The following is a 14,541-nucleotide window of genomic DNA, read 5'->3' as shown; positions in this document are numbered from 1 at the left end:
AAGGAAAGGTGAACCTAGACGGGAGAGTAGCGTACGCATTTATTAGACAATTGTTAGTCTGGGCAGTTTTTTCTTTTCGATTAATACGAAAAAGCGGAAATGTGTTCAACAGCCTAAGTAACAACAGTTATATGTGTGGGGTCTGAGATTGTGAAACAGGACCAGATTTATTTCAGGCATTCTACCGTAAGGAAAGGAAGAAATTATTTGTCGTTGTCTGTTTGTTAACTGGTTTCGAAGGTTAGTCTGGATACCTGTATCGCTATATTCTAACGAGCAAAACATGATATTGAAATTGTTTATCTCATTAGTCTGGGATGCAAAATTTGCCTGTGTACTTGCGTCAATATGACATTCATATCTGTGTTGGTTTCCGCTGTGTTGTCAATGCCTTGCCTTAATTTTCGTCTTTTGTAACGCTGAACAATTGTTTTTCCTTATAATCCCCCTTCAGTATTTGAATTTGGTGTCAGAAATAATTTGGGTACATACCCAGGGCTGTCAAGATACCTTGAAGGCATACCTATTACAAAAAGATGGCTACAAATACGATATTGTTTGTGGTTTCCATGGTTTCCCATCCTTCGTGACTCATTTCAGATATGCAATCCAGACTTTCTTTCTTTCCTTCTTTCTGATCGTGTGTTGTTTGTCAATGGGAAACTTATAAAAACATAGCTGCAGGAAGAGAGTTTCTGTCCGTATAATTATACCTGACTAAGGAACAATATTGTTTTTACCGTTAGAACTAATGGAATCACAATCACTTTCGGACATTATACAGGGTTATTCAAAAAGGGACACAATTTAATTAATTTGTATTTTCATCATCATCATCATCATCTGTTTACCCTCCAGGTTCGGTTTTTCCCTCGGACTTAGCGAGGGATCCCACCTCTACCGCCTCAAGGGCAGTGTCCTGGAGCTTCAGACTCTTGGTCGGGGGATACAACTGGGGAGTATGACCAGTACCTCGCCCAGGCGGCCTCACCTGCTATGCTGAACAGGGGCCTTGTGGAGGGATGGGAAGATCGGATGGGATAGGCAGGGAAGAGGGAAGGAAGCGGCCGTGGCCTTAAGTTAGGTACCATCCCGGCATTCGCCTGGAGGAGAAGTGGGAAACCACGGAAAACCACTTCGAGGATGGCTGAGGTGGGAATCGAACCCACCTCTACTCAGTTGACCTCCCGAGGCTGACTGGACCCCGTTCCAGCCCTCGTACCACTTTTCAAATTTCGTGGCAGAGCCGGGAATCGAACCCGGGCCTCCGGGGGTGGCAGCTAATCACGCTAACCACTACACCACAGAGGCGGACTAATTTATATTTTACGAAATATATATCGGGCATGAACAATCTACATATCAATGAGCAGTGGAAGTTTCAAAGTTTTGTAGACAACCACCGCTTGGGTGGTAATAGTTGCGTATACGGCCGCTTAGTATTCGCGCCGTTTCGCTTCACCGTCATTTGTGATTAAGATGGCTGTTATGTAGCATAAGGTTTTCTGCGTTCTTGAGTTTGCAAAATTTGACTCGGTAGTTGCAGTTGAGCAGGTTTTTAATCTCCGATTCGGCATTGAACCATGAACTAAGAAAAACATAAGACATTGGTTTATGCAATTTCACAAACCTTATGTCTCTGCAAAGGAAAACGCTCGGGCCGACCGAGTGTGTCAGAGGATGATATCAGACGAATAGAAGAAAGTTATATTTCTTGTCCACGTAAGTCAACCAAGAGAGCTAGTAGAGAACTAGGAATATCCCAAACAACTGTATGGCGTGTTTCGAGGCGGCGTTTGGTGGCCATACCGCATACAAGTTGTGCATCCTTTCTGTCCGAATAACAAAACCAAGCTTATCCAATTTGGTGGTGATATGCTAGAAATGATGGAAGATGACGCGCTTATATCGAGCATAATTTTTAGCGATGAGGCTACTTACCAACTTAGTGTACACGTGAATAAACACAATACTCGCCTTTGGGGTCTCACTCAGTAGTACGAGACATGCTTTCTCGTGTATGAAACGAGTTTGGCTATCGCTTAGATGTTTGTCGTGCAGCACAGGGTGGACACATTGAACATTTATAACCTGTGGCCAACAAAACTTTGAACCTTCCACTGTTCGTTGGTTTGTAGATTGTTCATGTCCAATGTATATTTCATGAAATAAAAGTTAATTAAATTGGGTCCACCTTCTTGATTAACCCTGTATTACAGAAAGAACCAATGACAACGCAAACCGCATGCAGCAACACACCAAGCAAGCAAACAAGCGACATGGATGATCTCCCGACGTTTGCCGCCAGAACTCATCACCGTTAATCGAACGAAGCCTATATAGTCCGCCTTAATGCACCTAAGAATTCTATGAAGAAAAAAAACATGCTAGTATGGATAGCTCTTTTTCATACAGGATGTCCCGAAACATGTGTTATGTAACAACACAAAATGTCCTTGTGACCATACTCCCTACGGTCGATCGGTTACGAGCTACGCCTGTTTTAGTTGTTGGCTGGAATGGTGGGGCTGGGGGGAGGCAGTTCTTATTTAGGATGAATTTTGGAATCAGCCTTGCCATTACGGGCATTGCAGTACTTCACCAGAGTGCGGAACTAGGTTGCCATAGAATTACGTGCAACGGAGCAAGTGGTTGTGAGGTTTGGGTCAATTAGCTATCAGCTTGCGTGAGGGAGATAGTCGGTTCGAACTCCAATGCCGGCAGCTCTGAAGATAGTTTTAAATGATTTCCACACCAGGCAAATGTTGGGGCTGTACCTTAATTAAGGTCACGGTCGTCTCCTTCTCACTCCTAACCCTTTCCTATCCCATCGTCGCAATAACACCTATCTGTGTCGGTGCAACGCAAATCAGATTGAAAAAAAAAATGCACGCAATGTCTGAAGTATTCAAACGTGTCCGGCAACCAATCAAGTAATAATGGCGTTTGGCTTTCGGAGAGGCCTGGTGCAGGTCTTTTTCTAGTAGACAGCCTATTTAGGCGACCTGCATGTCTGTGAAGATGAGGGCCCTACCTAGGATGTTTTCTAATGTTGAATACGCCACACACACCCAACCCCCGAACCATTGGAATTAACCAATTAAGGTTAAAATCCCCGAACCGGCCGGGAATCGAACCCGGGACCCTATGAACCGAAGGCCAGTACGCTGACCATTCAGCCAACGAGTCGGACAATCAATCAAGTGACGTGCTCAGGTGTGCAATCAGGGGTATGGGCATTTTGAGCAATTTTCGTATTAGAATGCTTTATCCCTGCTGGTATACTAACATGGCATTAGCTGCTCGAGATAGGATGTGCCAGATAAGGCTATTACAAATATTTCTCCTGCGAAGTTTGGAGAGTCTGTAATTCGTAAACGATCTCCCCTACGACGCATGTTCAGAGGGATTTTTTGTGTTATTTGGACATATACTGTCAACTCCCCGATCACTTCCCACGTGTACAGGAACACCCTGAACCTACAATCTTCGATCAAAATTATTCAGGCACATCTCCGTGCACGCAAGGTAGAGCCCTAATGTTACTACGACCGCTATAATAGGCAGCTGAGATCTTGATGTTTTTCATCGGCACGAGATGCTGTCTTCGTAATATAAAAGCCGTACTATAGGAAGCGCGCCAAGCCCATCAGCTGATTAACTGTGGCGATCTAAGGGAATGTTACGTGATGTAATTCGTAAGGACTGGGAACATTCTTTGGATAATTGTGGCTCTTGAAAGACAGACATTTATTTTTAACCAAGTTGCATGTTTATTAATGAAATTTATCATATCAGGATTTACGCAAACAGCTGTTATTCAGATAATGCGACTTCATAGTTCACGTTATGTATGTTATCTTCACGTGATGATTAATATAATCTTGGCCAGAGAGAGACAGAGAGAGAGAGGGTGTTGCCCTTTAAGTGGCCTGCCCCACCCCATCAGGATGGGAATGAATGATATACAATAATAATAATAATAATAATAATAATAATAATAATAATAATAATAATAATAATAATAATAATACAAACAGAGGCATACAAGTACTTTGGATTTGCTCACAATGCAACTCTGGAGTACAAGAAAATCAAACAGGAGCTCATTGACAAATATACATCGAGGTTGCATCAGATTTTGCGTAGCTACCTAAATGCCAAGAACAAAATTAAAGCAAGAAACACGTACGCTACTCCAACTCTTGTTTATTCATTCGGAATTCTGAAATGGTCTGCTACAGAAATAGACAGCATACAAAGTAAAACGAGAACTTTGCTCACTACCGATAGATTACATCATCCAAATTCATGCATGGAAAGGGTCACTCATCCACGAATATCGTGAGGCCGAGGAGTACTGGATCTACAAGTCATGCTCCTGAATCAGATAAGGAACCTAAGGAGATACTTCAGTAAAAAGCAAGAAAACAGCCGTCTCCATAAAGCTGTAGTACTTGCTGACAAGTACACTGTTCTGTATCCATACAATGCCTCTGAACCTCATACAAACCACCAAGTATCCCTGCAGGAGAAGGAAAGGACATGGTGAGGGAAGACCCTCCACGGAAAATACTACAGCAATCTAAACCAGCAGAGCATAGACAAGAATGCGTCGTGCATGTGATTACAAAGTGGGCGCTTATTTGGGGAGACAGAAGGATTTGCAGTTCCTATACAAGACCAAGTAATAGCTACAAACAATTACAAAAAGTACCTAATCAAAGACACCAGCGTACTCTCCGACAAATGCAGACGATGCTCCGTTCATCTCGAGACCATGGACCATATCACTGCGGGCTGCCCAGTACTTGTCCCCGTAGAATACACGAGACGACACAAACATGTCTGGGGAATTATACATCAGGCACTTCCTCAGGAAAACCAATTTAATTCAGGAGCGTATCCGTTATTACAAGTACCATCCAACACCACTCCTAGAGAACGAGTCGATTAAGCTTAATTGGGACACTGTTGTAGTGACAGACAAAACAGTCAACCAGAACAGACCAGACATAATACTGTAAAATGTAGCAAAGGCTTTTCAGTCTGTCAAACACATAGCAAATACAATTGTAAATTAAAACACTAAAAGCATATCTGTAAAACACACACTAACATACAAAGAATGACATGTTTCGTTCTATAAGAACATCCTCAGATTCTATTTGCTATGTGTTTGACAGACTGAAAAGCCTTTGCTACATTTAACTAAGTCAACACTGGAAAACATGGCTTCATTTTTAACAAAAAAAAAGACATAATACTGGTAAAAAAGAAAACTGGGACAAATTTCGTTATTGACTTCGCTATCCCCAATGACACCAACATTGACATGAAGTATCATGAAAAAATCTACAAATACAAAGAAGATGCAGAAGAGATCAAGAGGATCTGAAAGATGAAACTGGTCCGGATAGTCCCTGTGATTCTGTTAGTCAACGGCCTCATTCCACACACACTCCACAAGTCTACAAGAACTGGGTCTTCCACCGAACATCTACAAAATTATGCAACATTCTTTCCTCCTGACAACATGCAACATTGTGCGATCGTTCCTCTCGCAAGAATGAAGATCCCGTGATCTACAGTTTTGTATATACCTGTACATCAATATTATTTTGCGTTATAATATGTAAATACTTCAATTATTGTAAGGCACTTGGTGCATCCCGTGCCCCGTTACTACCCATATTTCCTGTGGAGAAATGTATTAATAATAATAATAATAATAATAATAATAATAATAATAATAATAATAATAATAATAATAATAATAATAATAATAATAATAATTCAAGGGACATAATAGATCTCATGGGATTTATGAATTAAAATGATACCGTGTAGCAAATTTTTGAGGAAATAATAATGTTGCGATTTTAAGCCTCCCCTGCGAACCATGTATTTGATGTTAATCTGTAACAGTATGTCTAATTTAAGCAGCACTGTAATTAATTATGTATCCTTTTATTTGCTATAGACAATAAAATAATTAATTGAGAAAAAAGAGAAAATATCATGTGACCTTGCCGCGGCGGGGAAGCTTGCGTGTCCCAATGAAGCAGACAGCCGAGCTGCAGGTGCAACCATATCGGATGGGTATCTGTTGAGAGACCAGACTAAGGAATGGTTCATCGAAAGGGGGGTAGCAGCCTTTCGGTAGTTGCAAGGGCGGCAGTCTAGATGATTGACTGATATGGCCTTGTAATAATACTAGACATGGCTTAGCTGTGTTGATACTGCTACACGGCTGAAAGCAACGGGAAACTACAGCCGTAAGTAACTCCCGAGGACATGCAGCTCTCTCTGTATGAATGTTTAGTATCTCATGCCTGCAAAATTTTAACACGTATTATTTACAGAAGAATGGAAAGACAAGTTGAAGCTGAGTTGGGAGAAGATCAGTTTGGCTTTAGAAGAAATGTATGAACACGTGAAGCAATCCTGACTTTACGTCTGATCTTAGAGGATCGAATCAAGAAAGACAAGCCCACGTATATGGCATTCGTAGATCTAGAAATGGCATTCGATAATGTTGATTGGACACAGCTATTTAAGATTCTGAAGGTTATTGGGATCAGATACCGAGAACGAAGAATTATCTACAATCTGTATAAAAATCAGTCTGCAGTGATAAGAATCGAGGGCTTTGAAAAAGTAGCAGCAATCCTGAAAGGAGTGAGGCAAGGCTGAAGTTTGTCCCCCCTCCTTTTCAATATTTACATAGAACAGGCAGTAAAGGAAATCAAAGAGGAATTTGGAAAGTGAATCACAATCCAAGGAGAGGAAATCAAAACCTTGAGATTTGCCGATGATATTGTTATTTTATCTGAGACTGCAGAAGATCTAGAAAAGCTGCTGAATGGTATGGACGAAGTCTTGGGTAAGGAATACAAGATGAAAATAAATGTCCAAAACAAAAGTAATGGAGTGCAGTCGAACGAAGGCAGGTGATGCAGGAAATATTAAAGTAGGAAATGAAATCTTAAAGGAAGTAGATGAATATTGTTACTTGAGTAGTAAAATAACTAACGATGGCAGAAGTAAGGAGGACATAAAATGCAGATTAGCAAAAGCAAGGAATAGCTTCATTAAGAAAAGAAATGTTCTCACTTCAAACATTGATATGGGAATTAGAAAGATGTTTTTGAAGACTATCGTGTGGAGCGTGGCATTGTATGGAAGTGAAACATGGACGATAACTAGCTCAGAAAGAAAGAGAATGGAAGCTTTTGAAATGTGGTGTTACAGAGGAATGCTGAAGGTGAGATGGATAGATCGAATCACAAATGAAGAGATACTGAACCGATTTGGCGAGAGGAGATCGATCTGGCTAAATTTGACGAGAAAGAGAGATAGAATGATAGGACACATCTTAAGATACCCAGGACTTGTTCAGCTAGTTTTTGAAGGAAGTGTAGGTGGTAAGAACGGTAGGGGTAGACCAAGGTATGAATATGACAGGCAGATTAGAGCAGATGTAGGATGCAGTAGTTACGTAGAAATGAAAAGTTTAGCACAGGATAGGGTGGCATGTAGAGCTGCATCAAACCAGTGTATGGAGTGATGACTCAATCAACAACAGCGAGTTTAAGTACAGTGTGTGAAAGTTCGCAGTTGCCACACTTGAAGAATAAGTAAAGAACTTGAAAGAGGTGATGAGGTTATACGGAGGATCGATCAATCAATCAATCAATCAATCAATCAATCAATCAATCAATCAATCAATCAATCAATCAATCAATCAATCAATCAATCAATCAATCAATCAATCAATCAATCAATCAATCAATCACCACTTATCTGCGTTTTGGGCTGCCGCCCAGGTGGCCGAATGCCCATCAGTTCTTTATTTAGCCTTTTCTGAAATAATTTCAAAAATACCAATGATAGCAACGAGGATCGTGATGAGAAAATTACATGCTATGATTGACCTAGAGAATCATCCAACTGGGGAAAATAGAAAAATAAAACGTCAGAGAGATTATGGGAGTAGTTCGTATTTTATTAAGTACTATCTGATGTACCCGTGCTTCGCTGCGGTTTCTCAGAAAGACTGACTTTGTGGTTTTCCTAACTGAAGTCAACATAGGTAATTAAAAAACGTCTGTAGGAATGTAGAGATTAAAAGCAATGTTATCATATAAAATAATCGAACAAATGTAAGACCGCACAGTAATACGGTGCCGATTTAACAGTCCAAAGTTCCACAGCTGGAATGACCAGGACGCAGACAGCCGTGAACACTCCTCTGCCATTATTCCGTTAAATATGCACACTGCTCATTCCGATCAGTGCCTCAGAGTAGTGACTGAATCGCTCGAATGCTATGATGAACCAGTGTGTTACATACCAGTACTATCAGAAAATTTACAAACCAGAGGAATGGCATGTTAAAGAAGAAATTTATCCAACTCCCCACCTTCTTCCCGTCAATATTCAGGCAGACTGTTACAATCTGTACGATCAAGCGAGTTGGTCGTATGGTTAGGGGCGCGCAGCTGTGAGCTTGCATTCGGGAATTAGTGGATTCGAACCCCAATGTCGGCAGCGCTGAAGATGGTATTCCGTGGTTTCCCCACTTTCACACCAGGCAAATGCTGGGATTGTACGTTAATTAATTAAAGCTAAGGCCACTTCCTTCATACTCGTAGCCCTTTCCTATCCCATCGTCGCCATAAGACCTATCTGTGTTGGTACGGCGTAAACAAAAATCCAAATTCATGAATATCTCTGTGATCATAGCCGGTACGCTAACAATGTATAAGACATAAATGATCGGAAATGTAATACTATATAACTTTAGTTATGTAGTATCTATCGATACGACCTCTAATAACAAATATTAGATAATTAAATTTTATGCCGACCCCTAAACTACATTTTCACTAAGCGTAAATAAAATTATTTATAGCCTAGATTATAGCGACTTATTCCCCGACTTGGTATACCGATTTTCATTAAGAACGGACCACTAATCATGAATATTTGAGAATTAAATTTTATGTCTTCCCCTAAACTACCATTTTTCTCAGCGTGAATACAATTTCTTGTATCCTAAATTGTAGCAACTTATTCCCCGACTTTTCATACCGATTTTAATTAAAATACGACCAATAATAACATACATATTTGAGAATTAAATTTTAGGCCTTCCCCTAAACTACCATTTCACTCAAGGTGAATACAATTATTTATAGCCTATATTGTGGAGACTTATTCCCCGACTTAGCATACCGATTTTCATTAAATTATCTTCAGCCGTTTTCTCGTAATGCGTGTACAGACAGACAGACAGACAGACAGACAGATAGGAATTACGGAAAATTAAGAAATGCATTTTCTTGTTACTGTGGACATGACTGATACATAAATTCTATCCTTTTTAAATTCTGAGCAATGTACAGACAAAACTCTTATTTTATATATATAGACAACAGAATGGAAAACCATGGAAAACCAACCTCAGGACAGCTGATGGCTGAGAACAGTCCTTCTCGCTGTCCCGAATGCAGAGATGTAGAGCCACGGTAAAACGTGGCCACCGGTTCTCTGCTCGGTTGGTCGATCGGTCGGAGTGCAGAGCTGCACTAAGGTATTCACCGGGACAGTTCCTACTAAAGGCCACGGCCGCAAACCTCCTCATCTTCTCCGTAATTCAAATCACCTCAAAATCTCCTTGACCTGAGCGAGGGCTTTATCCCCTAAGACGCCCTCCGTACCCCTTCAGAGTACGGTTAAAACCTTTTAACTAGTAGTAGAATCATGCGGAAGCACATTGTGATTTATATACGTATAAAATGGTGAAATTTCTGACACTTATTTATACAAAAGTTCGAAAGATCATGCAGGTAAACTCACGGACGTCTTTTCGGTTCCTCTCGTTTATTGTGGATCTTAAAAAAACTTAAAGTTTTAACCTCTAACGGTCCATCCTACATTTCATTTAGTTGTTACCCTCAGTATTCTAGTGGTTGTAATTCTTCATCTTTAATTTGCAGATGATGATACTCACAGAATTCTAAGATTCATAAACCGTAGAATTTTCAAACTTTGAATGTATGCATGTTCGGTAGAAAGTAATTCAATGAAATCCTTTGAAAAATTCTGAGCACTATTGCCAGAGCACGCAAAATTTAAACAACTAGAATCAGCTTAAAAGTTATAGGAGGAATATATTATGAACTGATATTGTTTTCCACGAGAGCCTCCGTGGCTCAGACGGCAGGGCGTCGGCCTCTCACCGCTGGATACCGTGGTTCAAATCTCGGTCACTTCATGTGAGATTTGTACTAGACAAAGCGGAGGCGGGACAGGTTTTTCTCCGGGTACTCCGGTTTTCCCTGTTACCTTTCATTCCAGCAACACTCTCCATTCTCATTTCATAGCATCTATCACTCATTAATAAATCACTTTGGGAGTGGCGACCCCATCGTACTAACAGCCTATATCTGATTCATTCATTACATCCCTGACCTGACAATGAATGGAAAACAGGTTGTAGGTTTTCATTTTCATTGTTTTCCAGGATCCGGAGATAAGTTTCGACGCCAACGATAACGACAACGACCCAACTCCTCGGTATGACCAGGCTAAGACTAACGCACATGGAACTCGATGTGCTGGAGAGATAGCCATGGTCGCCAACAATGGCAAATGTGGGGTCGGTATCGCCTTCAATGCCAGGATTGGAGGTAGGTTACAGACATAGTTGTGCAAGGTCTTAAGCATAACCGTGCCATCTTTATTCTAATATTACATTTCCCAAACTTGCCAAACCCTCGGTTGGAGAGGCGATTATTTTTGTGACGAATCTGGTGAGTTGGATTTCTCTTTTTCTTATCACAGAATCCGGAGTGAGTAGAGCCACTGCGTCGGTATTCCTTTATGCTACACGTGCTCCCTGGAAGATCAAAAATGTGTGGCAGCGATCAGATTCCGCATTAGACCTGACATCCAGAATAGCTTCCACATTCAGTTACAAACATGGGCAACTGATCCACTACTAACGTGCTGCAAGAAACTCACAAAGAAAGTGATGCTCAGCTGCTGGCTAGAGATAGAGTACTTAGTTATAAAACTGCAGCAACACAACACTAAGCTAAATATTGAAACATCACTTGTATTAAAAGCGATGCAAGCCTATTTTTTTTATTAGTTCATCCTCTTCACATACACTGATTGTAACACTTTCCACTCCATATCCGTAGAAAGGGAGAACGCTGTTATCAGTAATATCTGCAAGCCTCCGCCTACCGGCGTCTGACCCATTTCCCATAGTTCTCTCCTATGAAAACATTATCATAGAGGATTCTAACAGTCATTAAACATTCTCAGGCTACTATTAGAGTGATGAAAATGGGAATATGCTACCAGAATGGGTTGAAATGAATAACTTTTCTCTGATATACGAACCTAAAAAAGCGGCTAGGCCCTACACAGGACGAGGAAATTGTCACCTGCAGCGAGGAGCGACCTGTGAGGCATACTTGACACCTGATGTCGAATTGGATGTGAAATGGCGTATGGATTTTAGTGCCGGGAGTGTCCGAGGACATGTTAAGATCGCCAGGTGCAGATCTCTTGATTTGACGGCCTTAGATGACCTGAGAGTCGTGATGAGGATGAAATGATGTTGAAGACTACACATACACCCAGATCCCGTGCCAGCAAACTTACCCAACGATGGTTCAAATTCCCGACCATGCCGCTAAACATTTTTAATTTTATTTTTGCTATTTGCTTTACGTCGCACCGACACAGATATGTCTTATGGTGACGATGGGGCAGGAAAGGCCTAGGAATTGGAAGGAAGCTGCCGTGGCCTTAATTAAGGTACAGCCCCGGCATTTGCCTGGTGTGAAAATGGGAAACCACGGAAAACCATCTACAGGGCTGCCGACAGTGGGGCTCGAACCCACTATCTCCCAATTACTGGATACTGGCCGCACTTAAGCGACTACAGCTATCGAGCTCGGTCGCTAAACATTTAGCCATGGAGCTGGACTGTAGAATCGGAGGCCGGTACCAGCAGAACACCATCATCTGTAAGAATCAATAGTAGAATAGCAGTTCCAAAGGAAAAAACAAGGACAGAATCTGAAAGACATTTGGGCGTAGAAGTGAGATCCCGTAAATCCAAAGGAAACAACGGAAAGGAAAGGAGTTGGGGCCTGTATATAGCTCTCTCCATGGAAGTATATTTCAAACTGATAAGCTATAGGTATACGGATTAAAACAGGAAGTGTGGCAGATAACAGGAAAGCGAAGTGAATGGCGAGTTGTTGACTTTGTTAAAATAGAAGGTTTATTAAATACGCTGGGGAATGATGAAATGTCCGAGCTTGTTGATAATTTTGAGATATTTGCCTTTTTAGAAACATGGTTACCCGAATATGCTACAAGGAGTGTAATGGAAAGAAAGCGAGGTTCACGAGCTAGGAATCTGAGAGGATAAAAACAAACGTACGTTTATTCATTCAGGGCCGGTTCTACCACCTACTGGTAAAGTAGCGCGTAATTTGCCCTCCGCGTAAAAGGATGTTTCCGTTCGACCACTCCCAGGTAGCGCTATCGGCAGCATAAATCGTCGTTACCCGGCGCGTAATTTATTGGCCACTTCGAGGACCCGATAAGACTTTACCTGCCGGGCAAGTTTTGAGAGCTGAACATTATTAGCTGTATTTCTGGTGACATAAACTGAAATTAGCTTAGTATACTGAAAAAAGCATTATACTGTAACAGTGATCGATATTGCATTGCAGGATTTTGAACATTAATGCTTCCTTAGAGTTGCAACGGTCACACCAGCCTCTCGCATTGATAGCGTAGGGAACACATTTTACTCGTCAAGCTTTCGCAAATAAACTCTAAAAGGATATAAAATCGAAACCTATTTAGAAATAATTTCAAATTAGATTTAATATTATACTTTTTCAGTTTTCAAACTCCAGGTATAAGTTGTTGCTATGTAGCCATTTTACCTTAAGGTACCTCGTAGCGTAATGGCTAACGCGCACAGCTCATAGTACGAGGTTTTCAGGTTCGAGTCTTCTTTATGACGAACCCTTTTTTTTTCTCATTATTTTTTTTTTTTTTTTTTGCTAGGGGCTTTACGTCGCACCGACACAGATAGGTCTTATGGCGACGAATTTCTCATTATTAGCGTTGTATTAATCTGTATGCCTCTTTTCATACATTCTTTTGTTAATACCATATTTCATTGAAATGTTTAATCACAATATTATGTCTACTAGGAAAATGCTTTATATGTGTGCTACTTAGGCTATAGAAAGTGATGATACGATTAATATAGCATACGGTACCGTATAGGACTGTTGCCCAGGTAGCAGATTCCCTATCAGTTGTTTATATAGTCTTCTTGTAAATTATTTCGAAGAAATTGGAAACTATTCCATTCCCGAATGCCTCTTCCTATGATGGATATTTACCCCGATTAGTTCTTTAACAGTACGGTGCCTTCCAACTTTATCTTCATAAACATTAGAATGAAATGCATTATAAATAAATGGAAGCATGTGGAACTAAACGAGGTCACAGAGCTAGTTGCAAATAGAGCATCGTGGAGATACTTAATCAATTCACAGAAGCCTGCAGATAGAATGCTCAAAGGCAATAAGTCCGTAAGGAAGATGTTGGGTGTTTATACGTATATGGAAGCGCGTGAAAAAGAGTTAAGAACAACGGCAGGGAACGAAAATATTTTTTTAATGTAAATTAGAAATACGATGAAAACCTGCATACCTTCTATTACGGAGCGAGCGACTTGACCAATCTACTACGAGAATACTCTCCAAAAACGCTGCCTTACATGACAGGTTATAACTGGCATAAGAAAATGTAATCTCGAGATTTTAATCCCAATTAGGTATTGATTTTGAAGCTCATAGATTAAAATCACGAAAGCTTGACGTAAATCGTTGTCCATAACTCTTAAGACTCCCCTTATTAGGCTTTTTGAAGATAATCAACAGAGCAAGCACAGGTAAATAAGACAATCGAAATGAGCTTCATACACCTGACGATAGATAGCAGCACACTCGAAAGCGAGAAGTCGCTGAAAATCAGTCTAGCCAACTCCGTATATCGGTGTCTAGCTCCTGGTAGCTACCCAGCGCTTGCGCGGAGGTGGTTGCACGCAACGCAAAGTACCAGCTGCTTTACACCCCCAGGTAGTTTACCTCCCGGGCAGCTGCCAGCCACTTTACCAGCAGATGGTAGAACCGGCCCTCAGTCAGGTGAAAACAAGATTACTCACCATATCTGTATATCTCCTTTTCTAGCAACATATTACAAATTCTTCATGACTTCCGCACAGTCAGCGTAAGTCCATATTGCACAATATTGTAGTTCAGTTACCAGTTATTCGATTGCCACCCATACCACACTGGAATTTCCAGAAGGCTGGTTTGGATGCGTATGCTAAATAGACAGATTATGGTAACATCAGATTGATTAAAGATAGGTCCTTTGAACTCGTCGAGTTTCATGGGGTAAAATTAAGCAACAGAAGAAAGG

At 40.9% G+C, this 14,541-nt stretch overlaps 1 protein-coding gene across 1 annotated transcript in view; it reads left to right on the top strand.

Annotated features, from left to right (window-relative positions):
• Window positions 1-14,541, top strand: part of LOC136881601 (neuroendocrine convertase 1) — a 313,703-nt gene that overhangs the window by 205,874 nt on the left and 93,288 nt on the right. The window contains exon 6 of the mRNA XM_067154163.2: window positions 10,532-10,697. Coding sequence (XP_067010264.2) covers window positions 10,532-10,697 — 166 coding nt within the window. The remainder of the gene's footprint in view (window positions 1-10,531; window positions 10,698-14,541) is intronic.

Source organism: Anabrus simplex, chromosome 1, assembly GCF_040414725.1.
Source record: "Anabrus simplex isolate iqAnaSimp1 chromosome 1, ASM4041472v1, whole genome shotgun sequence".
Classification (NCBI taxonomy): Eukaryota; Metazoa; Arthropoda; class Insecta; order Orthoptera; family Tettigoniidae; genus Anabrus; species Anabrus simplex.
The sequence above is the reverse complement of the archived record's forward strand: the minus strand, read 5'-3'. Positions and strand labels throughout refer to the sequence as shown.